A 26748-nucleotide genomic window follows, 5' to 3' on the forward strand; every position below is an offset into this window, starting at 1 on the left:
TATATATTGGGTCTTATCAAAAGGGATAATTTATTCCATAGAAATATATATATATATATATATATATATATATATATATATATATATATATATATTTTAATCCTCTTTTTTCGTACTTCTTCTTTTTTTTTTTTTTTTTTTTTTTTTTTTTTTAAAGAGATAATTTTACATTTTTTTATTTGGGTTGGGTAAGAAGAGAATTTATTCAACATAATTTTTTTTTTTTTAATCTTGGAAACAAATTATTATTCAAGATTTTTTATTTTTATTTTTATTTTTATCTTGACAAAAGAGATCTGAGATAAGGAGAGAAATTTTAAAAGGAGAGTTGTGTCACTTTAAAAGTAATAATTATTTATTTATAAAGTTAAGGATATAACTGTTATTTCATATAAGATTGTAGTGCATACATAGAGAAGTGGAGTGCGAATAGCGCCTCCCATTGTTTTGAGCCCTTATTAGCTCTTTGCTAGATCATAAAAGAACTTAACTTCTACATTTTTTGCCTCAGAAAATAAAAAATTTCAAAGAATTTTGGACTCCAATTCAAGAGCCAAAAGCATTATTTGGCTCTTTCTTTCGGTACTTTCTCTGTCTATAGAAAAATAAATTCGTGTAGATATCTAAATTCTCTTAACTCACACTCTCTAAGATAAGTAAACAAAATAATTAAAATATTAAGGACACAAAACAAAAGTAGTGCTCATTAATATATATATATATATATATATTTTCCCAAAAAATTGCTCATTAATTTTATATAAGAGTCTTCCATAACCAAACTATTATTTATTTAAACCCAAAATGAATTTTTTATTTTTTTTGGCAATGAAAGGGATAGCCAACTATTTTTTTGAAGTGGTATTCAATTCACTGGTCTGTTGGAAGATTTTTAGAGAGTGTACTATTAGTGCATTCGCCTTGTCCGCCTTCACTTCTAACTATTACTTCCAATACATAATCTTAGTTGTGTGAGAAGACTTGCTAGTGAAAGTGATAGTAAATATCTCAGGCTGTAGCAAGCTTGAACCGTTAAAAATGTTTGGTCCAATTTAAGCAAACAAATCAATTTCAAGTTTAAAATGCACATGAAGTTTAATATTAGAGGTCCCAGAATAAAATGGGTACATATATGGTGCAGTAGCAAATTTTTAAAAAATTGGCAATGAAAGAGAGAGCCAACTACATCAACTTGAAGATACTGCAAGTCCAGAATAGGAGTGAGAACTAGAAAAATGATCCCTTCTGTGTATGGGGAGAGGGTAAAAGGTTTAATTACTTTGGTCTAGATTTTTGGGAGTTCTTTTTTTATTTTATTTTTCTTAAATAAGAAAAAAGAATTGGTAACTTGAAGAAATATTGTACTTTATACAACTTTAATAGTGTTGATGCTTTTACTGTATTGAAAGAATTTGTAGGTACTCTCTCTGTCTATAGAAAAATAAATTCATGTAGAGTATCTAAATTCTCTTAAGTCACACTCTCTGAGTTAAATAAATAAAATCAAGGAAACAAAACAAAAGTAGTGCTCATTAATTTGATATAGGAGTCTTCCATAACTACACTAGCTAGTTTGCCATCCTTAAAAGAAAAAAATAATTTTCTTCATATTGAAATTTTATCATGTTAAGAATTGTATTTACTTCTTATCAGCTCCTCGTTGGTTAACAAATATAAAAACTTTAATTATTTAAATTCAAAATGATTTTTTTTTTTTTGGGTAAGTAATTTTATTATAGAATTTGTGTTTCAATTAGTCAAAAATAATGTATAGAGATAGTTTCACGAAATCAATATGTTGACGTTTTTAAGTGCATTTTCAAACATATAGTTTGATTAATCACTGCTACCTTCAAATTTTCAACAATAAAGTTTACGAATTTAGCTTTGCAAGGAGTCAGCTAAAAATTAATCCATGGAGTTTTGACTTCTACGAGCATTTTTAATTAATTATCTCTATATTTTTCAAGTAAATACACATGGAATATAATTTCTCTCTCAATTTCCTTACAATCTCAATTTATTTTATTTTATTTTTGATCTTTTAATAGTTTATATTGTTCACCTGTTATGAATTACAATGATCTCTAATTGTTTAAAATATGAATTTTAATTTTTATTTAAAATTAGAATTTATATCTAATATCTAAGAATTATTTAATTAAGAAATTATAAATTCTTAAAGTTATAAGTAGGCCAGTGGCTTAGCGGTACCAGACTCTTACTCTTTAAAGAGAAATTAGGATTCAAGCCTCAGTGGAGGCATATATGTGTGAGTATCTAATTAAAAATATATATAGAGAGTACCGATCTCTTACTCTCCATGGAGTAAGAGAATTAATCCACATTTTCTATATAGACTGTTAGATTAAATCTAACGGTCATTTTTTAAACCCACCTATAGCCTTTCTATTTAACACAAAACCACTCTCATCCTATTTTTAGTTTCTATATTTAATTTTACCATTATCACCTACTGTAACAATAAAAGGTAATTACCAATATAAAAATTGAAAGCCTTTGAAAAAAAAAATAATACCAGTATATTTTACTAAAAATTTGTTTTTATTTATATGTTTTTTTTTTTTACAGAAAAACAATACTCGTATCTTTCAATTTTGCAACAACAGTATGATATTATAGTATTTTCTTAAGAAACATCTTGTTGTTCTCATTATAACTAAATTAATATACTTCTCTACTATAACTAAATTTACCAACAAATATACTATAATATTGCATTTTGGAGTATCGAATTGATTCATTAGAATTGAAATTGAAGAAAATTTCATTTAAAGTTTCAACGAAAGTTCTTTCTATTTCAATTTTAAGTTGGCCATTCGGTAAAATTCATTATTGAATCTGTGAAATTGTGAGTTTGATTATTGGATGATGATAGTGTACTAATTGTGGTGGTACTGAATCTACCTCAAAAATAACAAGGTAACCCAAAAAAAGAAGAAGGGTAAAGCTCTTCTCACAACCTTATCCAATGGAGAGTAATCATTTGTCCATATTTTTGTCCATGGATTCAAAAATGTATAATTCCTTAGCTTGCTATTACCGCCTAATTCCCATCAATTCTCTTGTAATTCTTCTTTTTTGTCATAAATGTGAAAAATAAAGGTGAAGTGAGCTACAAAGATATTTCTTTCAAAGAAACAACAAATTTTTAGTAAAATATATGGATATCATTTTTTTTCAAAGGCTTAATTAAATGTAGAAACTAAAAATAGAGTGAGAGTGATTTTGTGTTAAAAGGAAAGTGTAACACCCCGTAAATTATTATTATTATTATATATATTTATGGACGTATATTGTTATATAGGAATTATCGTTTTTTTTTTTAAAAGAAGATAAATAGGTGATTGTTTTTTAAAGGGAATAACAGAGTTATCATTTAGTTATTTTTAAAATTAAAAGAGTTCTTATTGAACCCAACCATTAATTATATATATGGATATATCTAGATCTACTTGTGTATTCAATTTTTACCTACGTTGCTATCCCAAGGATTATTACGCGTTTGTTATTGTGAAGCGAAGAAAAGCTCAAGTCGTGATTGTATTTCAGGCAAGTTAATTCTTGCTTGTAACTCTGTATTTATTTATGTTTTAATGGTTAGATTATTAAATATGATTTAACCGTTGAACTCATAATAATTCTTTTTAATTAGAGATATAGAAATTATACAAGGAGTTATTGATTGATTAGAAATTATATTTACTTCATTATTTCTTTTTGTTTAATTGGAGTTGCAAATTAGCATGATAGTTTTGTCTTTTTAGTGTCAATTTAGTAAAGGAAATATGAAAGGATAAGGCAAGGAATCCGTAGAAGCCGGGAAGGTGGAGAAAAAAATTGGAATAAATAATGGTACTGACAGTAAAATTTAGCAAAAATCCAATTCTTTGGCTTTGGCTACGTGAGAGTTTTTATTAGGTAATCAGATGCAATTGTGGCTAGGGTGACTGGAATCATAAATCAAAACAGAAAACTGGCTTATGAAGTAGGGACTTCTTTGGGAATACGAAAAAGATCCAGAACAATGAAACCAATTACTAATAGTAAGGTAGTACAAAACAATAAGAAATAGGTTGTTACAGTTGTCCTTATGTTTGAGTGGGATTCGTGGATTTGGTTCCAGTTGTTTATTCATGGAGTATTATATATAATTAGTTTATTCATGGAGTATTATATATAATTAATGGCAGAACAATTGGAGTGATATTGATATTGATTTACTAGCGGATTTGGTCTTTCTTTCCCTTTTTTTCTTTCTATAGTGAAGATAGTCACACGTAATGATTAATTGCTAATTGATTTGATATCCTCAGGTAATCGGGCGTGGGTCTGGCCAACCCACATCCGGAGATCCGGGAGTATCACAAATGCCATGTAACTTCACAATCTCGGTAATGTAAAGTCTTGCCAACTGCTCCGAAGTGAAGTCAGTGCGAATAGGCAAGAAATGAGCTGATTTCGTCAATCTTCCACAATAACCCAAATAGAGTTATGATCCTTGAAAGAGTTTGGCAATCCCTCCATAAAATCCATAGAAATGCTCTCCCATTTCCACTCCGGTATTGGCAGTGGTTGTAGAGCTCCTGGCGACCTCTGATGATCAATCTTGACCATCTGACAAGTACTACATCGGGAGACAAATAGAGCAATGTCCCTCTTCATACTTGCCCACCAAAACTGCCACTTCATATCCTGATACATTTTGTCACCTCCTGGATGAACCAAAAACTCAGAGTGGTGAGTCTCAGTCATCACATCCTTCCTTAACTCATCAGCAGAAGGTACCACTAATCGTCTTTTGTACCGCAAACCTCCATCAACCCCAACATAATAGAATGGAACCTCTCCGGAAGCTATCTCTGCAACTTTGTCAATGCACTGCTGATCCGTGAGTTGTATCTTTAAAAATAAGCCATGAAAGCATCTGACAACTCATCCACCGTCCTCAAAGCATTCCACTCAGTAGCGAATAGAGTAGAAAGACTACCAACAGGTCGGTGACTGAGTGCATTCGCCACCACATTCGCTTTCCCTGGATTGTACTGTATAAAAAAGTGATAGTCTTTCACAAACTCCATCCATCGGCGCTATCTCATATTCAGCTTCCGTTGAGTGAACAAATACTGCAGACTCTTGTGATCGCTGAATAATCTGAAGGACTCACCCAATAGATAATGCCTCCAAATACGTAAGACATAGACCACAGCTACTAACTCCAAATCATGCGTTGGATAATTAAGCTCATGAGGCTTAAGCTTTCGAGATCCATACGAAATCGGTCGCTCCTCCTGCATCAAAACACATCCAAGACCCTGCAACGAAGCATCTATGTAGACCAGATACTCTATCCTGCTCTGCGGGGTAGACAAAACCGGTGTAGAAGTCAACTTAGTCATCAGCTCATCAAAAGTTTTCTGACAATGCTCATCCTACACGAACTGTACTCCCTTCTTAGTCAGATGAGTGAGTGGTCCCGCTATCTTTGAGAATCCCTAGATGAACCTCCTGTAATATCCTGCCAAACCGAGGAAACTCCGAATCTCGGTAGGTGATGTAGGCTGTCCCCACTCAACCACTACTGAAACCTTGGCTGGATCCACCGCTATTCCCCTTTCTGACACCACGTGACCCAGAAACTTCACCTCCCGCTACCAAAATTCACACTTCTCAAACTTGGCATACAACTGGTGTTCAAAAAGCGTCTGTAAGACTATCCGAAGATGTCTAGCATGATCGTTCTCAGACCTCGAGTAAATCAAAATGTCATCTATGAAGACAATGACAAATTGATCCAAGTAAGCCCTAAAGACTCTGTTCATTAAATCCATGAAAACCGCTGGTGCATTAGTCAACCCGAACGGCGTCACCCGAAACTCATAAGATCCATATCTAGTGAGAAACACTGTCCTTGGAACATCCTGCTCCCTAACTCGAAGTTGATGATATCTAGACCGCAGATCAATCTTAGAGAAATAGGTAGCTCCTTTCAACTGATCAAACAAATCATCAATCCTAGGCAAATGATACTTGTTACGAATCGTAACCTTATTCAACTCCCTGTAATCTATACACAACTGAAGTGAACCGTCCTTCTTCTTCACAAATAAAACCAGTGCTCCCCAGGGTGAGGTACTCCTGCGAATGAAACCCTGGCTAAGTAACTGCTAAATCTGATCCCTCAACTCACGTATCTCCACCGGTGCCATCCTATACGGTGCCCTAGCAATATGTGTAGTGCCTGGAGTTAAGTCAATTACAAAATCGATCTCTCGACTAGGCGGCAACCCTGGAATCTCCTGAAATACATTCAGGAAATCTTGTACAATTGGTATGTTATCCAATGATACAGTAGTCCCCTCCTCCGTGTCCTCCTCCATATGGAACAGATAGGTACTAGTGACCCCGTTAGAACGCGGCATAGCGACGACGTACATGTCCTGACCAGGTATGGTGAAAACAACTGACCTATCATAACAATCAACTTGGGCATGGTAATGCGATAACCAATCCATCCCAAGTATCACATCATAAGTGTGCATGTCCAGGACCAAAAGATTGGTTAGAAATCCGAGTCTACCAATATCTAGTATTACAGGCCCATCACTCTCATGAAGAATGGCTGTATTGCCTAACGGTGTAGAAATACCCTGTGGTTTACAGCATACCCGAGTCATCATCCCAGACACAGCAACAAATGATCTAGCTACAAACGAGTGGGTAGCACATGTATCAAATAACACACGTCCAAGTAAACCATGAATAGAAAACTTACCCTCAACAGCCTGAGGTGCCTGCATATCCTGTGGCATGGGGTTGTACACCCTGCCATAATGTAACTGTTGCGGTGCCTGTCCCTGAGGCTGCGGTGGTGCTGGTAATGCCGAATATGTCTGTCCCTGAATTCGTGGAACCTGTGGAGCTGGTAAAGGCACTGACGCTCTCTGCCCCGACTGCACATGCTGTCCCTGGCCCTGTCCCTGTCTTTCTGTAGGACACTGCCTGAAAGTGTGACCATACTCCCCACAAGTATAGCAACTACCCTGGAAAGTACCAAATGGCCTCCTCTGTCGGTTAGCCTGTGGCTGACCCTATCTTGCCTGTGGTCCCCTATTCTGCTGTCCCTGAACAGGTGCCACATCCCTGGGAGCATCCGAACCACCCTTGTGCTTCTTCCAAGGCTGTTGTCCCTGGAATTTGCCCTTGTCATTCTATCGGTGTCCGTTCTCATTCCCTTTCTCAGCTGATTGATTAGCAGAGTCTCTGTCACCCCGCTTTTCACCCTTAGCCTGTCTGAAATTCACGGTCAAATGATACTGCTGTAGAGCGGCGTCTACCACCTGAACATAGGTAGTATAGGCTGGACTACCTGTAATAGCTCTCTTGATAGACCACATCAGTCCTTTGACGACACTGTTGCGCTTCTTCTCCTCTGTATCCACCTCCTCTGGTGCAAAGAGAGACAAGCGTGTGAACTGCTACTCATACTCCGCCACTTTATTAAAAGCTTGTGGTAAGAATGGATTTCGTTCTAGTGCTTGAAAATAATATTCCAACGCTTTCGTATGTTCTCCATTACTTGTGTGGATAAGGCCTAAGTTATATAAGTTTACAATTTATTATACTTAGGATTTTGAGTTGGTATTGGTATGTTAGTATTTAATTAATTATTAATTAAGATGTTTGATAAACTCATGATATTATGAGTAAGAATTATTTTAAATGTATTTAGTGTTTAATTGAAGCAATTAAACTAGTTGGAGTGATAGTCAGGGACTTACCCAAAGATGAGTTTGTTGAGCGTAGTCAGGGATTGTTTAGGGGAGTGAAATACTCTTTTGTTATGGCCATTGGGTTAAAGGTGCCCTTAGTATGTGGACGTGGTCGGGGGCCATCTGGGTTAGTAGATGTACAACCGAGCCACATGTGTATATTTGGTAGTTAGGGACTATGCAATTCACACCATTTATTTGAAGTGGAGTCAGGGGCTCATGTGAGGTAATGGCATTAGAATGCCAACTGGTTGAGGGGAGCCAGGGGCTCATGTGAGGCAAGTGGAATTTTAGTAATTTAAATTCTAGATGAGTTACACGTTCACAGTTTGAGTTAATGTTATAGAATGACAATGATTAGTAGATACTTCATGGTCACTTTTATATGTATATATATACGGATTATAAGTAAGGATTAGCTTGCTGAACGATGATAGTGTTTAGCAATTTCTTGCTGAGCTTGTGAGCTCACCTCTTTATTACTTTCAGGTGAACATGTATTTAGCTTGCAAATGAGGCTCAAGGAGAGATGGAGATTTTTCAGATTTCCACATATTGATTTTATTATTGTTTCTTAGCAAACACTTTGTAATATGATTCATTTAGTTGGTGGAATTTTAATTAGTTGGGGATGTAATAAATTTCCTTTGGATTGATAGATTTTTAAATAAAATGTAATCTTACCGATTTAATCATAGATTGTTGTGGATGAATGAGGTGAGTCACGTACCAGATTTTAGTATAAGACAAGAGTCTTGTGTTAGAATTTTTGAAGCGTGACAGAAGATTATAGGTGGGTTTGAAAAATGACCGTTAAATTTGATCTAACGGTCTATATAGAAAATGTGGATTAATTCTCTTGCTCCATGGAGAGCAAGAGATCAGGACTCTCTCTCTCTCTCTCTCTCTCTCTCTATATATATATATATATATATATATATATATATATAAATCCAAATGACACCTCAAAGTAAGTTACTAATTGATTATTTGTAGAAGGAATTTGTTTTTTTAATTACTGTATAAAAATATGTAATCAAGATTATAAATTAATTTTAGAGATTTGACCATGTTTAGCGCATTTGTCTTTTTCTAGTTAGTTATAGAATTCATACTCAAACTTTAAACCCCTACAATTAGACAATACATTTAATTAATTTTTTTATACAAAAATTACATTTACTAAATCCATGTATATTAAACAACAATTTTTGAATTTAAAAAATTGGTGACAAATCCACTATTTAAATAATTGGACCGAAATTCCATTTATATAACAACACACTTTACTTCTATTATTTTTTCCAGAGGCATAATTTATGCTCTGGAGTAAGGAAACGAAGACCTAAAATTTAATTTAAAATTATGACTTGTTTTTTTTTTTTTTTTTTTTAAGACACAAGTTAATGCATCACAAATGCGACCATGAGAGATCGCACATGGTGAGAAAGAAGACTGACAGATTGCAAAAGTGAATCTGTGTGTCCCACATAAGAAAAAAAATATCTATTTTAATGGGTAGAGCTATTAGTAAGTTTTTATTGAGAACGAGAAAAAAAGAAGAAAGCAAAATTTGTACTACCATGAAAAAATTTTATTCATCAGATTGTATTGATGACATGACATTATTAAAAATATGACCAATAAAGATTGAAAAGGAAATGTTGGTGGCAACTGGCAAAGTCCCCGTGGATGTAACGGGTTTGGTCCACTGGATAGGGTTTTGAGATTTTGAACCAATAGCAAAAAGCCAAGTGGATGGTTCAGATCGTTTCAGCAGTGGTTGAAAGAGAATTTGAATCGTCCAACGCAACACAACAAACACTAGTGTGCTGTAGAATTCGCCATCAACAGTCATCATCCCTTAGTTAAATAATTCAGATTAAAGCCCTTATTAGTTTCTTTGGTGGATGAGAAAAGAATTTAGAGCTAGTTTGGTATAAAGAAATGAAATAAGATAGGAATGAAATTAAGCAGAGAGTGGAATGGAAATGTAATGAAAATGAAATGATCATTCTTTTCTAGTTTGGTTATGCATGGTTTAAAAATGAATACTTATTTCGAAATAAATAAATAAATATATATATATATATATACATATATGCGTAAATATATATTTTCGATGTAAATTTGAAAATTGAAGAGGAAATATTAAGAAAAAGTTGACTTTTATTGAATCTCGTTATTTGTGAAAAGTGTGTTAGCAATCACATCATTCAAGTAAAGTAATTTTTAATATTATTTTTATCCCATATTTTTTTAAGTGGGGAATGGAATGCAGGGGAAGGGCAGTGAATTTGACTGTTTATATGCTCATGCTATTGTGATAGTATTAGAATTTTTGTGTATTAAAATAGTAAACTACCAAATATTCTGCTTGTTTGCACCAGGTGCCTTCTGAGTTGGAAGTTGGAAGTGTGGGGACACTAGGTCGGTTTCACCAAATGGTTTGTCATTCTCATACCTTAATCCCACTTAATTAGGAGATGTGCTTGATGAACCTAATTAAAGAGTTTTTCATGGCTGGATTATTATCTTTTGGGGCCTAAAACTTTTAAAAGACTGGCTTTTGAATTCTTTTTGGTTGTATAAACTAGAACAATGGAATTTCTGAGAGCATTTAACTAGTGAAAACAAATTAAGCTGACGGTCTTCAGCTTGAATATTCGTATAGCCCGTCAAAAAATTGTGTATAATCTATGTTATGCTACATCAACAATACAGGCATAGTGCATTTGCAATTGAATTTCAAGTTATATTGCTAAAATTTCTTGAAATTGGGACTTAATTTTGTGAGAACAGTCCCACATGATCATTATTATGTCACCCATTAACGCAAGTAGTAGAGAACTGGAAGACGCTCTCATGATATAATAGTGCACTTCTAGAGAAAGAGGATGCTTTTGGATTCATTCCTGGTATAAGACTTGATCAATATGTAGGCAAGTTGTCACACAGTTTTTTTTTTTTTCGTTTGGTAAACACTTGGAGATATATATCACTTTAATGACAGCAACCTATTAAAATTTCATACTAAATTGATGTATGCCGAAACCTTTATATACTTGATTAGTTGTAGAATTTCCTCAATCCTTACTGCTTTCCTGCCATACCATAATGTCTATTATGTCAAGCCTAAGTAGGATGATTGGCTTGCCCCTTTCTGCGTCCAAAAATTAAGCATGGGAAAAGAATTTGTAAAATTTTGTTGGAACCTGAAACTGACAAGCACTTGAACAAAGATAAATAAAATTAATTTAATAGGTCTTATACATAACGCTCTGTTTGGTTGCAGAAGACATAGAGAAGAAACTTGAACCTTATGATCACTTGGGTTAGAAAGAATTTAAGGTTCCAGTATCTAACAACCAAAACATATTTTATTAACCTACTGAAAAATTTCCAGTCCCTACTTATATTTCCTCTTCGCTAATAATTTTTGAATATTAATTCTTTCTCCAAAAATAATTCATTTCTTTTCGATGTTGTCAGCTTCTTGTATCCAGCTTTATCTTTACTCTTGTTTTTAGCCACAAGAGATCAGATGGTTTAGATTTCATACTTTTTCATACAGTACTTTTCCTTGTATCCCACTATGCTATAATACACATTGACAGTTTGCATCTATTTTTGGTTTATTTAAAATGAGCACATTAACTAAATCGTGACACAAAACCACAAGTAAACAACCAAATTCTCCCCGTCATAAGGGATTAAGAATGAAAATCATAAGATCTAGGAATCTAAGGTTGTAAGATGCAATTAAAAAAATTGTTTGAAGATTTTTAAGTCGCTTATTTAGAAGCAAAAAGATTTTACTTTAGAATAAAATATGGTTTATATTTATGAGGTTTCAAGGAAACAGTCTCTTCACATGTGGTAATGCTGCGTACTTCTAACCTCCCCAAGACCTCGCAATGACAGGAGTCTCGTACACTGGATTTGCCTTTCTTAATTTATGAAGTTTCAAGCCCATACCTGTCCCATAGCAGCACCAAAAAGAATCGAACTTTGTTCCCCATCCATAGTGACTAACAGTCTTGGAACATCCACTGCATAGGGGTAGCCTGTAGATAAATTGTCCAGGAAGCCCTGCCCGCAGGACAACCAGCACACCATTGGTTAGGGCTCGCTCATAATAATCTGCATATGCGATTTCTTTGGTCCATCTAAACAGGTTGCGTGACACTTACAAAATCATATGCCATTTGATGCTGGTAAAAAACAGCACTGAGATTTTAAACTAAAATAATAGAAATTATAAAGTGAAAAGTGTCTGCTAACTCATCTAAAAAGTATTAACAACAACAACAAAGAGAGAAAAATCGTCTCCCTGAAAAAAAAATTTCTTCCAAAAAGAAAAAAAAAAAAAAACAAAACAGCAGACCTTCAGCATGTTATGAGTTGCACATGATTCTTCATTTTCTCGTCCCAGAGTGTCTCCCAGTCGCATTGGGTCCGCCCTGCTCATGGGTTGAGGAAATGAGAACAAACGAGAATCACATAGGAAATTCAGCAATCAAGACAATAAATAAGTATAAAGCTTTCCACAGATAGTTGTAATTATCAAAAACTATTTAAAGTTCAAACTTTTTGTACCAGAACTCGTCAACTGATGTCCCTCCAGTTGCATAGGTGTGAGAAGAGTCAAGAATCTCCATGAAGAAAGTAGCCATGTCCTGCCATTAAAAAAAAAAATCATAAAACGATGATCCAATATACGATGAGAATAGCCATTCTTCAGCTAGAAAACCGTTGTGCTACCTAAAGGGGCAAAATTAAAATTAATTTCCATGGTTGCTCCCTCTGAAAAGCATCTCAATTAGAAATGGAGGAATATTTAGGAACTGCAGTTTTCTACTCCACAAACCACAATGAACAGATGATGCTGTCAAAGACGAAATTGTGTATCTCTTGAAAGGCCCAAGTGAGGCAATTTAAATGTGTTGCAACAGGTTTAACCCTGAAGCCTATTGGTTTTATGCGAATTTGATAATAGAGATTAAAGGGCAAATCCAGTGCACGAGATGTCCGCAATTTGTGACCTTCATGTCACAGTGAGGAGAGTCAGATAAGATGTATGCAACCTTAACTGCGCATACGTAGAAGTTGTTTCCTTGTTTTCTCAGTGGAACAATCTTACTGTTGCGCCAAGGCTTGCCCTCAAATTGTGTAAATAGAATTAAGCACAAATCAAATAAATAATTTTTCATATTAGATTCTTAATAAAATGAAATATATTTATATATCTTTTAAGCATTATATATATGCTATGCATAAATACTTTAATCTAAAAAATTTGTATACTAATTAATTCTGATTTATTATAATTGGATCAGATCACTAAAAAACCAAGGTTGACCCGTTGGTTAACAAATGGACTGATTTTGGTTCATCACCATGATAAAGAGAATACACTTTTTAACCAAATTTGAATTGAAGGACTGGATTCATAACAAAACTCAATCCATTCAAAAGCCGAATAAGGACTGAATTCATATGCGGCTCTCCCTCTTGACTTCTTTCGAGGTCATTTTACCTCCATGATTATTAGGACCATTACTTTGTTGAGGGACGAGTAGCTGTGCTCCAGTCATTTATCTTCAATAGTTTTTCCCTACTTGTAAAAAAAATAAAAAATAAAAAAAGAAAAAAAGAAAAAAGAAAAAGAGAGAGAGAGAGGCTGAAGAAGAAAAAGTGGAGGAAAAAAAAAAGTTGCTTGCCCTCAAGATTTTTCGACAAAGTAGTAAACCAGAAAGTTCCTATTCTCAATATCAAAAAAAAAAAAAAAAAAAAAAAAAAAAAAAGACCGTAATAATACTTGACACTAAAAACTGAAATCAAGAAAATGCTTCATTGAGTTATTATGCTTTGAGGACAGATATTGAAATGAATTATAGCAATTTACCCTCTAAAGTGGATCACCAGTAACTTCGTACCGCATTTGAGCTCCAATAACATGTGGAATATGAGTATTGGTATGAAACCGAGCTATATCATCCATCTACAAATGAAAGACATAAATTTGGCAATGTTATTTGAAAAATAAGAATAATACAGACATGGTTTATTAAAATCACCAAAATAAAAATCAGCAAGAAATCTTGAATATACATGATGCTAATCTTTGTAATGTATAGATTTGGAATCTCATTGGAAGATCAGATACCGGTTGACATAGAAAGCACTGATACCAATTGGTATCAGAGCTTCCTGCATCAAGGAGAGAAGTAAAAGATCAGTGAATTGGTTCAAATTTTTTAGTAAGTAAAATATGATCCAGTTCATGTCAAGGAATAGATTCCCAATGGTGAATTGTTAAATTGAATAACACCAATTTGTATTTTCAAATACATTCATCTGTGAAACTGTTTTAGATAACATAACCAAATATATTCCAGAATTTTCAAAAACCAACAATTCGTAACGGTCAAAAAAACCAACAATTTTCAAATATACTCCTTGATTAGCATATTGTTTTGAAATGACTTTTTTTTCTTGTTTACCTTTTGATTTAAACAATCTATATTTGTCATGTTAGTTGATTGGTAGGTATTTACTAATGAAATAAATAAAAACTCAAAACCACCAGAAAACTTAAAAGAGTAGCATATAGAAAAGAAAGTGATAACTACCTTTAATGCAAGGATTCCTAGGAAACAGGGTTTGTCAAAAAGATGAGCCATCAATAAATGCTTTTGATCATGCTGCACATGGTAACAAATAAACCGCTAATATCGATCATGCTGCACATGGTAACAAATAAACCGCTAATATCAGAAAATAAGTTCAACAAATATTTGTGAAAATTGTAAATATAATAGACCACAAGCAATTAACAATACCAAAAGATTACTTTATGAATGTAACAGAGTTATAATGCTGTCTGTGGACGTGGGCTACGCACCGTTACGCTGTACAACTGATAAAGGATGTCACTCATGCCGCCAACTTCTGTATCTAATAATTTATAGTGTGCTGCTAGACTTTGCTTTGATATCATATTTTGCACACGCTTGTAAAAGTATTGCACCTTACGAATCATCATTTTTAGAGCCTGATCATTACCCGCATATTTGTTTTGATCAAACAGACCTGCCAATATCTGTGAAAAGCAGACTAAGATAAGGCTAGTTGTGTAGCATAAATGGATTCACAGCTATTAATTAATACAATGTTGAACACAGCTTTTACCTTGTGCATGATGTAGTATGGTGCCCACACACATTTTCCAGATTCGTAACGGTCAAAAAACTCATCTGGGTAAGCAGATATATACCCTGTACCAATTTTATTCTGACAGGCAGCGAGCGCAAAAACTACTGCATTCATTTTCTCTTTAGAGTATTATTATGAGTGCTCGCCCACATTAAAGCTGCGGCACTCAGGTAATGCCCTACAAAATGGCTCCGGAGGTCATATTTCGGATGCTCCCAACCTCCATGTGCAGCATGATCAAAAGCATTTATTGATGGCTCATCTTTTTGACAAACCCTGTTTGTCTGCTGAGACTGCCAATGAAATTCAAGTGAATTAAGATTCAATAATATTTCCTTAAGCTCCAAACCAAGCTATCAGGTTCTAACATCACTAAGTGTTCAGAGTTTGCCTGCAGAGACTGCCAATGAAATGATGAAGGGTCATTTAGTCTCACATCATGAAGAGACACATCCTTGAGGGTTCAGTTTAAAACCAACTGAAGTATTCAGTTTCTTGGACACCATCGCCCAATTCGCCGCATTCAATCACCTTCTCATGGTCATGGTATTGCGCTAGCAAGTTTCTCTTCCATGTTGTATTCGTCGTAGTCACCAGCTCACCTTGGACAGTGTTTGATGCTATCTCATCAGGCTTGTTAGTGCAGTCCTTACCCAAAACAAACCCACACAGAAGAGATAACACCACCACACCTACAACCGAACGCACCATGAAAGACTTATCACAATGTCAGGCATTACTTGAATGCCTGATTAATTTCAAGTGAATTAAGATTCAATAATATATATATTATATGTGTGTGGTGATTGGTGACTCCAATTTATATTTATAGCCATTACCCAAAAAAATTAAAAAATTATTTATTTATAGAGATCAAATGATGAATCAATTAATGAATGCGCCAAATTTAGCATATAAAATCAGACACTCTCCATTGTCAAAGATAAGAATGGCTTCTTGCTAAAAAAAAATCAGAGCCAATATATCCGAATTGATATTATAAAATCTATAAATAGTGAATTAACAGAAGTAGATACTCTATTGTTGGTGGGATAATAATAATAATGAATTATTAATGTATAGGGTACCTGAGGTTTCATCAACCTACATCTCTTGTTTTTTTTTGTTTTTTTGTTTTTGTTTTTTTTTTTTCCCGGCAAACAGAAGAAAAAAAAAGGACGGTAGTCCAACTCCACCAACTGAAGCACCTCCGCCGGAAGATGGGAGATTACAGAATCAGCACACAAGCACGAAGAAGAGAGTGATATAAGGGCATGGGCTGCTCGATTTCCTTGCCGCCACACATGAGACACCTTAACCCAGGAGAAGATGTCCAGGTCAGTGCGAATATCATAAATACATGAGGCAATGCTTGAAGGGCACCTAGAACTGACATGCAAAGCTTCCACAAGAGTTTGAGCATCACTTTCAAACCAGATGTGCTGAAAATCAAAAACCTGAGCCCACATGACAGCAAGTTTAAAAGCCAATGCTTCAGCCACCAATGGAGATGAAGCCGAAAACTGTTTAAAAACAACTGCTTGAAGAACCAAGCCGTCTGAATTTCTAAAAATAGCTCCCTCTCCCCCAAGGCCGGTTGAATGGAAAAAAGATGTATCAACATTGCACTTGATTGCCGAAAGGGAGAGGTGACCAAGAAAGAGGGGAAATCGAAGGATTAGGAGTCAAATGCACATTTCTTTTTTGCCGAACAACAATGACCTTTTCCATAAGAGTTTTTGGATTTTCAGCTTTAACGATTATAATGGAATTACTTTTCTACCTTTTTAAAATTTATATTATATTTTATTAAAAACATAATGTAATTTGAAAAGACAAAAATTTCCAAAAATCCCAAATACTTGTGAATCCCTGCTCCATCCATCACCGTTGTAACCATGCATCATCTTCACCGTTGCCAGCCTCATCAAACAGCAGCCATCGCTGAGCACAAAGCTCGATGTATTCTGCCAGAATCGCGACATCCTTTCTATTCCGTAATTGCCCCTCGCCGTTGCAGAGCGTTAGATGTCAAAGCCCGTCGGTCTAAAGATCTCCCGCCACATTTTCGGCAAGCTCTACCACTACCAATCTGATGCCGGAGCTTAGTTTTCCGGATTCTGATGAACCGAAACAGATCATAAACAAATCCTTTCTACCCGCTGTTCATCCTTGCTCACGGTAAGCACAAATTCACACTCTCGGCACAAGAACAAAATTTTGCACTCCACAGACCAAGGAACCACACTAGACGATTTTGTGTCTGGTTTGAGTTTTGAACAATCACTGGTTGAGTGCCAGAGTTAATGGAGTTTTTTCTCATCGGACTGCTAAGAAAAGCTCCCAATTTGAGATATTGGGAATATCCGAAATATATGAGAAAAATTTATTAAGATGGTCATTAGCAATTTGTATTTCTTCCTTCTTGCTTCGCATTGGTATTAGCCACCACATTTTTGATACCAGTATTCCTCAAAGCAATCGGCCCGGTGCTGGTGCATTTGGACTGCTCGCGCGAGCAAGAAGAACGGCACGGGGCTGTTCGGCAACGGCAGTAAAAGGAGGTACAGTGGCGACAAGCAAGAATGCCGGCGGCTTGACTGAACGGGGTTGAAAGCTTGGTTGTGATGCTGAAGACTGCAATGACTGGTTTGGTTGTTCAGTTCGGCGTAGACAGATATGTCCGGCAGTGAAGCGGACGGATCAGTAGTGGAGCAAGGAACTCGCTAGCGAGGAAATGAACCAGTGATCCCGGCGAGCAACCGACTTGGAAATGAACCAGCGATGAACAACGGCATGCACGGGACATCAAGGAGTTCGTATCGGCAACGGAACCATTTCCGGCGAACAGGGACAAAATTGATACGGCGCTTCATGCTTTATGTTTTGATTTTGATGGAGGAAAGAGAGAGAAGAGAGGAGAGAAAAAGATATTAGAGAGAGAATTTGAGAGAGGAGAGGATAAATAATTACCAGAGTATTTTAGATATTGTAGTTAATTTATTTACATTTCTTTGGAGGGTAGAATAAGAATTTAAAAATAAAAATTGATGGCAACATTATTTTTAATTAGAAACAGTATTTTCTGTTAATAGAGGGGAGGTCTTTATTATATGTATATAAATCTTGAGAGGTAATTGTTAATTCATAAATAAGAAGGGAGGTGAGTATAAGTTGACGAAACATTAAGTTGAATGTAATTTGCCCTAAATTTGAGAGAGAGAGAGAGAGAGCGCGCCCTCGACAATAATGATTTGCTCAAAGGGATCCTGGGCTTGGATATCTGGCTGATTAGGGGTTAGGCTTTGGGTTTGGGATCTGAGAGAATTAAAGTGGGTTTGGGATCCAGAGACTCAATGGGCCGTAAGGATAGAAATTTATGGGCCCAAATAAGATCCTTAGTGGGAAATGGGGGCGTTAGGGGTTAGTGGTGTCTTGTCTAGTCGAAATAGAGATTGACTACGTACTTGAGGGACTCTTGGCAATTTCTTTCGATTCACCATCTTCAATGGGGCAATTTTTGTAGCCCCTAAATGAATTTGGGGTGAATATAATAAAATAATAAAAAATTAAAAAGGGATTTGGGATGGAGACAGATTTAATAATATACTCGCCCCGACCCCGATCCTGTTATATATGTACCTTTAATATATATATATATATATATATATATATAATATTTAATATTTTTAAAACTCTTTGTTATTTTGTTATTAGTGTCAGTTAATATATTAATATTTATTATTTAATAATTTTAAAGCTGAGCCAACTTATTATAACCCAAATTTGAGCACATTGGACTAGTTATTTAGCAGGGTAGAGTCGGTACTTTATTTACCGGAGTAGAAGCAAAAATAGTATACCAATTACAAACCCATACTAAAGTAAGGATAGAGTTAGTGAGACAAATTTTTTAACGTACGGAATAGAAATTAGCTAAATCCGTCCCTTTGCCATCCCCAAGTGACCCCTGTACCCTGAGTCATGAGGTTGGTATGCACGTGGGGGTAGCACAAGGAAACGAGACCATGGACCGGACGAGTCCAAATCTTCCGCCTCTTTAACCCAAAGGTTCTTAATTGGGACACGCAACAGTTTGCTGAGGTAATTACTATATGGGACATGTTTCACTGGTTCGGGGATCACTATCAAGCTTCCGCCTCTTTAAAAATCCTATATGCATCAGTTCTTTGGGAAATACGGCAGAAAATGAATGCAAGACTCCACGGGTCATATTAGAAATCTAGAGACAAATGACAATGGCTAGACTTTGCTGTTGGAGGTGTTGGATGTCCAAAATGCTACTATTCATTATCTTCTCTCCTAATACAATTTCTCTTTCCGTTTGTACTGGAAGTGGGTTTTCTCTATTGATTTCCCTCACCTTTTTCTCCATTGATTATGAGGATATGCCTTCTATGGTCCAGTACTCTTTATTTTTCTTTTTAGTACAACTCCAATTACAAAAAAAAAAAGCTTTCGTGTGTTGGGTTTCTTTAATATTATTTTTGGAAGGTAAAGTAATGTTTAATAGTATAAAAGCAAATTTATCATTCTTTTGACAATGGATATAAGATCTAGAAATGAACTAATGCTTATGAAATCTTGAGTTCATTTTCATTGCTATTATTAATTGTACTAAAAAAATGGAAAAAGAAAAAAAAATTCGTCCTCCATTTTTTTTTTCCCTCTCCAAAATTTAGGAGAAATTTGTCATGCCTTTAATTTGTCTCTCCTTAACATGAAAAATAATGGAACCAAACAAGTCTTTTTTTCATATATATATATATATATATATATATAAGTTTTCTATTTTTAATTATCAGAAAATTGAAAATTAGTTCAAAAAATTACAGTGGGCCTAAAGGGCCACCTAATTCACCTAAATATGATGCCGGCCTTGACAGGATTTTTAAAAGAAGACGGAATGAAGACGAGCAATATTGGTCATTTTGAAAGTGTATGTATTACTACCATTAACAAACAGAATCTGAATTTTTAGAAATTCTATGATACTAGCTTTCATTCCTTTGGCCCGGGGCTTGACCGAATTGGTAAGGTCACGACCTGGACTGCCTTAGGTCTCAGGTTCGAACCCGTCCATTATCATTATAATTCTCGACTGAAATTGTTGCTGAGGTGAGGGACCGTCGACAGCATCTCCAGTTTGTAGCCTTGGATGGGTCCGAAGGGGCCCTGTCCAAGTGAGTTCCGATCCCAATCAAAAAAAAAAAAAAAAAAAACTTTCATTCCTTTGATCATTTATTAGATTTTTTATTGTCTCACCATCACATTTTATGGCTAGGAGATCTGAGGGTACAATACCCCCATTGTCTATGGTTCGAAGTCTATGGTTCGAAGCAGCGGACCTGGACTTTTCTAAATAGATCAGGGCCCAGCCCAAAGGCCTATCTGCAAAATGAAAATAATGATGCTCTGTTCATAGGCAGTGAATAGCCCTAGTGATCAACCCGGGCTTGGCAAATAGGCAGCCCCAAACTTTGAGTCCATATGAATATTATAGGCAATGATTATTAATTTCCAACTGTGAATAGTAATAAAATCAAACATGCGAGGCAACAAAATGATGCAGTCTTATTGCCCTTTGCCTGGTTACATAAAAAATGAAACAAATGCATTAACACCTTTGTTTCAACGAAGTGTCCTATGGTTTATGTTATTGAATTATGAAATTAGGAATAATAATTCTATTTTCTTTAAAATGGAATACATTTGTTGAAAAACAAAATGGAATATCACTCCGAAGTCTCAAGTTAATATTATATATACATAACTATATATCATAATCAAGGGAAATCATAAAATATTAAAAAATGTGAATTTTCATAGTTCTCTTCCATACCATCTAAAGTCTGACAGTAATAAATTACATTTTGGGAGCAACTTCACTAGAGATTCATGGATATTTAGAGGTTTTAAAAGAATAGTCCAAAAACTATTATATCAATATTTACGAACTTATAATGAGAACCCGTGTGTGTGTGTGTATATATATATATATAATATTTCACATCCTACAAACAATTTTGGAGAAGCAATTTTATAAGTACCATAACCCATAACAGAGATTCTCACCAAAACAAACCCACACACAATTTGGACAGCTAGATTTCTTCATCACTACTTGTTTCATCATCATCACCACTACCTGTTTCTTCATCATCATCATCATCCACAGCTAGTCCCTGAATTAAAAAGAAGTGGACGGGTGAAATGAAAAGAATTACCTAAGTCATTGCTTGTAGTAATTCCAAGACAAAAGTTCATAAAAATAGTAATTAAGATGGTTAAAAGCTACCATGCAGGAAAAAGCATTTGTATACAAACTCTTATTAAAAATTCACGACATTCAGTAGTTACCTTTCCTTTCCGAATGTACTGCTGCACATAGCTATTAAGGTCACTCACATGGCGTAACAACCCACCATCTCCTGTTACTTTTATATCCAGCGTGCTTATGATGGGAATTTAAAAGCATTATTTGCGCGACAAAAACTTGTGAGGTGCGGTAGATATAAGAACTCCAGAGACTCTAACTGAGAGAAAACGATTTCCCCCTTGGCATCCTCTTCTCCTTGTCCTTCACTTCCAACTATTTCTTCCATCACGCTACATTTTTGAATCACTAGTACTCTTAGTTGTGTGAGAAGACTTGCCATTGAGAGCGAGAGTAAGTATCTAAGGCTGTAGCAAGCTTGAACTGTTAAATATGTTAGGTTGTGAAAGACCAAAAGTCCCTGTGGTTCCATTATCCAAATATTCACCAATTTAGGTAAACAAATCAATGTCAACTTTTTTATTTGGGAAGACACTATTGACTTTCTTTGAATGGCATCAAGTTCTTCAAGCTTGAAGACAACTTCTAATGAAAAACAATATTCCACTTTGAGTTCTTCAACAACCTCAAACCACTGTAGCAGGGTACGAGCATTTACTAAATTGTAGTAGTTTTTCACCTCTAGGAATCTTACTTTGCTAAAGGACCCAGATGGGAGTTGTGCATGCAGAACACCTTCTAACATGCTCCCATCATTGAGTACTAATTTCTTTATGATAGGAAATTCAACCTGCAAAAATCAAACATTATGTCGAGCATGTGTATTCCGCTAAAAAAAACAAAGCAAACCGAGCAATACTGACTACCCCTTTGTTAAGCACCTTCTAATTTTCTGTTCTAATTCTGTTTCATGTTCTACAGATAAATAAATTTCTTCCCAAATTATATATATATAAGTGCATATTAGGTTGTTTTCCCTCACAACTAGTGGCATTCATTTGAGGCTCTGGTTTTGATTTGGACCTTGCTAAATGGATGGATGTAAATTGACATGCAAATTTTCAATAACACCAGAGAAAATTGGAACAATGGTTTTTTCATTACAGTAATGGGAATCAACAGACATTACCTTCTTGTTCCGGAATGGTTGTAAAGGGGCATCGGCTGTCTTTAACTCCACAGTGTTGAGGTATTGACAAGGAAACATCGTTAATATGGGACAACCTCTTATTTCCATTGTCAGTGAGGATGGCATTCAGAAATCTTCTTGTAAAAGCTCGTCAGGCATGGTAGGTCTTCAAAGACCACTTTCTTTAATTGAGGGAACAAAACTGTTCCTTCTGCCCCCTTTGACCCTTCAACTTTAAATACCTCTTGCAGGGGCTCACATTGTAGCACTTCGACTTCTTTTAGGTTCAATTCTGTTGAAGCAACATTTAATAGCTTGCGACACTTTTTCAGTTCTAACTTTCTCAGTTTGGAAACAGAGTAGGTTGAAATTGTGATGTGCCATATCTCTTCCAAGTTGTCTAATTTCTTCATAAACAATTCCTCCAGCAGGAAATTTAACCTGCAAAATATCAGTTTGCAGGTGATAATACCAATAACTCAACTAGTATATCTTAGTCATTAGGAGGAACAAAAAGGAGGGAAAGAGGGCATAGCTTCCCTTTAAAATAATGCAACCAGCAAAATTAATGGTTTAAGTTTTCTTCCAATAATTACTTGGTATCTATTGATTTCATATATGAGCTTCACAATTAATGCTTGTAATCTTTCATTTTAGTTCTTATTTTATTTAGATAATCATGTATAAGCAGATTAAATAAATCAACAAACAGATTAAAACACAATCACATGATATATTCATAGTGGTTCACACATGGTGTTATTTTCTGTTGCTTAATGTATGGTTTTCTTTTGAATTATAATACTTGGAAGAGATTAGGAGAATACTCCTGGAATCCATATTTACTAATTTATAACCAAATCATCAAATAATTAAGATAGTCCAATAGATAAGTGAATATAGTAGTATTTTGTTCCGCCTGACGATTTGTCACTTTGTCTTCGTTGATGCAAGTCTCAGCACTTGAACCGGTAGTATTGACAAAGATTTATTCAATTTTTAGTTTGAAGTTGATTATAATTTCAAACTAAAAAAGAGACCAGACCACCAAAAAAATGAAATTATGCATCAGGGCATATTTTAATTTGAAGTTGATTATAATTATACTGATCTTTTTTGATATTTTTAAATGTAATCATTCACACATACTCAGTTTAAAAAATTTACAATGACGGGCGCGTAAAATATCTTGCTGAAAATTGATGGTTAAGTTATATTTGTTAAATTTTAATATTTTTTTCCTTTGTAAATATTTTAAGACAATCAAATATAAAAGTTAAAAAAAAAAATATTTTACACCCAAACAAATGGAGCCTAAATGTAAATTAATTTTAAAAATGCTTCTTGGGCCAACCATTCCAACCAAAATAATGGGATGGCATTCAAGTGGGACCATTGAGCCAACCATTTCTGTCGGAATGGTGGGCTTGTAAAGCACAATTAGCCATTCAATTAATAATTGCAATTAAATATAGAAATTTGAATAAGAGTTGTGATATGGAGATGTACTTTTAAAGCCCAATTAGAGATGGGGTTTGGGCTCATTTGGCTTTCAGAGTTTGAAGTTCAAATCTTTATTGTTTGAATAAAGATAAGTAGAAAAGTGTAAAACTTTTGCTAATAAATGCATGTTAAGAAGGTCCAAATAGATGTAAAATCAAATACAAAGATTAAAAAAAATATAGAAGACCAAAGGACCAAATGGCCTAGCGGTATCATCCCTTTCTCTCCAAAGAGGAGGTTTAATATATATAAACACCCATTTGCATGAAAGTTTGAAACATAGCAGCAAAATTTTTTTTTCTGTTTTTTGGTTATGAGAAAATATACAAGGGTGGGAGGCAAGGGGAGGCTGGCGGGGGAAATGGCCCCCCCTAATTTTTTGGAATTTTTTTTTTTAGTATAGGTAAAAATAAAATAATATAGCATATGTAGTATAAAATCTATACTTGCCCCCCTAAGAAAAAAAAATTTCTTTCTTTAATTAGCATTTAACAAAAAATAATTTATATATAATCTAAAAGAAAGTGACTTAATTGAGGACTATAAAACCCCGATAAAAATTTAATGTGCCTATCTTAAAATTTTAACTCAAACATCATACTTTCCATAATGTGACTATTTTGAAATCCTTTTAACTCAAACATGATTCTTTTCATAACCTTATTATTCTAAAATTCCATCTCATACATTATTCGTTCCATAACTTTTTTTTTTCTTTTTATTTATTTTTATTGGAATGCTTTTATAAAAATTCTATAACAAATTAATTTTTACAAAATCTAGAACAAAAATTTCATTTGAAGTTTTGAATATCAACAAAAATCGATTTAAGAATCTAAATTCTTTTTTTTTTTTTTAAATTATTATTATTTTTTTCTTTTCGGTAAATAAAGAGAGTTATTTAATTGATTTTTTTTTTTTTTTTATAATTTTGGCATAAATCTTATTTGTGTTTGTTCCGAAAGTTTGATAAAAAATTTATTTAAATATCTAGTTTTTTTTTTTAAAAAGTTTAGATAGATATATTTTTGTATGAATATAATAAATAGTAAAATATTTTTGCCTACGTAATATATATATATATATATATATATTTCAAAAGTTCTAACTAAGTAATGTTGTTTATAATTTTGGCCCCCAATCTCAATATCCTGGCTCCGCCCCTGAAAATATACAATGTGCTCGGCTCACAAGGCAATCATGACCATCCATGTTCGGGTTCACAAGGCAATCATGACCATCCATGTCCGAGTGTGCTGTACATGCGCACGCGCTTGTACAACCCAAACGATAGTGATGTGCTCAGATAACCTCTTGTTTATTAGTTTTTGTAACTTACCCTATTTGACTAACGGTGAATTAACCCATTGAAGAATCAAATAAAATTACATAAATATCCATAATAAGGAAATTGAATTAAAAAATAGAAAAATAAATATTTTAGAAACAAAAAAAATCACCTATAAACCAACGCCTTTCACCAGTTGCAAAATCATGAATTTTGTTGTTTGAAAAAAAATAAATAAAAGGTTCTACCTTAGGGTTCACACATGGTGTTATTTTTTCTCCCCTCTCCTTTTTCGGTTGCTTAATGTATGGTTTTCTTTTGAATTATAATACTTGGATGAGATTAGGATAATACTGTTGGAATTTTTATATATATATATATATTTAAATAATAAAAAATTATTTTATGGTCCTATGCACTACGTTTTCTAAAGTAGGATTGCAATTTGGTGGTCTAATTGGGAGTATGGTTTTATACCGTTGGATTGTGATTTTCCAACTTATTTGGTGTGATTTATTTATAACCATTAATATCTAAGTTTCCATGATAGGAAGGGAGACTTAGATATGCTTTCTTGTAGAGAAGCCATCCTTCCCTATTGTTGTTATATATAAGGGTTTTAAAACCCTTATTCAGACATATCGTATCGACAACTCTTAGAAGGGGTAAAGCACTCTACTATTTTGCAGGAACTCACAGAGGATTGCATGAATATTCTAAAAGTATATGCGCGTTAATCATCAATCAGGTATGAGTCTAAATTACTCTGTAATTAATTAAAGTATTCTTGATTTCTACATGGATTAATGTGATTAAAACCCAATAATTGGTATCAGTGTCATGGTTATATTAGGGTTTTAATTTTGTAGAAATCAAAATTAAAGTAATTAAATATATCATTTAAATTTATATGTATGTAATTTATATTGTCCGATTATTATTTTCGGTTCAGTATTCTTTCTCGTCATGGATATATTGCATATGGGTTTGTTCCTTAAACATGCTGATCAATCCGGATTTTGTTACATGTTGATGTAGTATATAAATATAATGAATATATTGCATATATAAAGTTAAAGCTTATACATACAAGCCATGCACGGATCACGAAGCTAATGGATTGCTTTATAATCAATCACGTTCATGCAATATAACTGAAATAAGCATAAACTGAAATAATACAATTGATTTATGCAATATAGAATTGATTTATATTTATACTTATCAGTACACGACAATTGAATGACACAATTGGAAACTTTTATTATTTTATTATATTTAGGTTATTCATTGATAGAAAGGAATGAATTGTTTATTAGAATATGAATTTATTCATTGATTCCTTTTTTGAATTATTTATAGGAATAAGTGTTGGATGATATCAATTTTTTTTTTTAAGATGAAAAGAAAAAAAAAGTTTCACTGATTAATGAATCACTGTTGATTGCATGTAGTATATAGATAAACTATTTGATAAGATGTCAAATTTGAAGTTTGATTGAATATTTGAATAATATAT

The 26748-nt window shown here is 34.0% G+C and overlaps 2 protein-coding genes across 5 annotated transcripts; both read right to left on the reverse strand.

Annotated features, from left to right (window-relative positions):
- Nucleotides 1-10456: 10456 nt before the first annotated feature.
- On the reverse strand, nt 10457-14521 carry LOC132303516 (uncharacterized). Of its 4 annotated transcripts, XR_009481260.1 has the most exons (6): nt 14429-14521; nt 12558-13797; nt 12393-12472; nt 12181-12256; nt 11772-12007; nt 10457-10956 (listed from the first exon to the last, which is right to left on the reverse strand). XR_009481260.1 is itself a non-coding variant. In XM_059800802.1 (5 exons), exons 2-5 carry the CDS (start codon nt 12467-12469, stop codon nt 10918-10920), a joined length of 306 nt encoding a protein of 101 aa, XP_059656785.1. In that variant the 5' UTR covers nt 12470-12472; nt 12558-12804; the 3' UTR covers nt 10565-10917. The 4 variants fall into 4 exon arrangements, 1 of the variants encoding a protein (XP_059656785.1); XM_059800802.1 differs by lacking the exon at nt 14429-14521 and having other exon boundaries at nt 10565-10956; nt 11772-11885; nt 12558-12804; XR_009481261.1 differs by lacking the exon at nt 10457-10956 and having other exon boundaries at nt 10963-11860.
- A 6615-nt stretch (nt 14522-21136) lies between these two features.
- Nucleotides 21137-22720, reverse strand: LOC132305111 (uncharacterized). The gene is made up of 4 exons (XM_059802790.1): nt 22439-22720; nt 21570-22099; nt 21393-21486; nt 21137-21217 (listed from the first exon to the last, which is right to left on the reverse strand). Exons 1-4 carry the CDS (start codon nt 22562-22564, stop codon nt 21137-21139), a joined length of 831 nt encoding a protein of 276 aa, XP_059658773.1. The 5' UTR covers nt 22565-22720.
- Between the last annotated feature and the right edge of the window lie 4028 nt (nt 22721-26748).

The sequence above is a fragment of the Cornus florida genome, unplaced genomic scaffold (genome assembly GCF_030987335.1).
Source record: "Cornus florida cultivar Cherokee Brave unplaced genomic scaffold, ASM3098733v1 CherokeeBrave_3.0.0_Hap2_Chr04, whole genome shotgun sequence".
In the NCBI taxonomy this organism is placed as follows: Eukaryota; Viridiplantae; Streptophyta; class Magnoliopsida; order Cornales; family Cornaceae; genus Cornus; species Cornus florida.

What these genes read in the sequence shown, in the direction of transcription:
- LOC132303516 (XM_059800802.1), bottom strand. Translation starts at nt 12,469, where the DNA reads ATGGCTACTTTCTTCATGGAGATTCTTGACTCTTCTCACACCTATGCA. An exon ending in ACATCAGTTGACGAGTTCTG is followed by an intron (nt 12,257 to 12,392) that starts GTACAAAAAGTT and finishes ACCCATGAGCAG; the next exon opens with GGCGGACCCAATGCGACTGG. An exon ending in TTGGTGCTGCTATGGGACAG is followed by an intron (nt 10,957 to 11,771) that starts GTATGGGCTTGA and finishes TTTTGGACGCAG; the next exon opens with AAAGGGGCAAGCCAATCATC.
- LOC132305111 (XM_059802790.1), bottom strand. Translation starts at nt 22,564, where the DNA reads ATGCCATCCTCACTGACAATGGAAATAAGAGGTTGTCCCATATTAACG. An exon ending in GGGGAAATCGTTTTCTCTCA is followed by an intron (nt 21,487 to 21,569) that starts GTTAGAGTCTCT and finishes TCCCATCATAAG; the next exon opens with CACGCTGGATATAAAAGTAA. An exon ending in AGTACATTCGGAAAGGAAAG is followed by an intron (nt 21,218 to 21,392) that starts GTAACTACTGAA and finishes TTTTTAATTCAG; the next exon opens with GGACTAGCTGTGGATGATGA.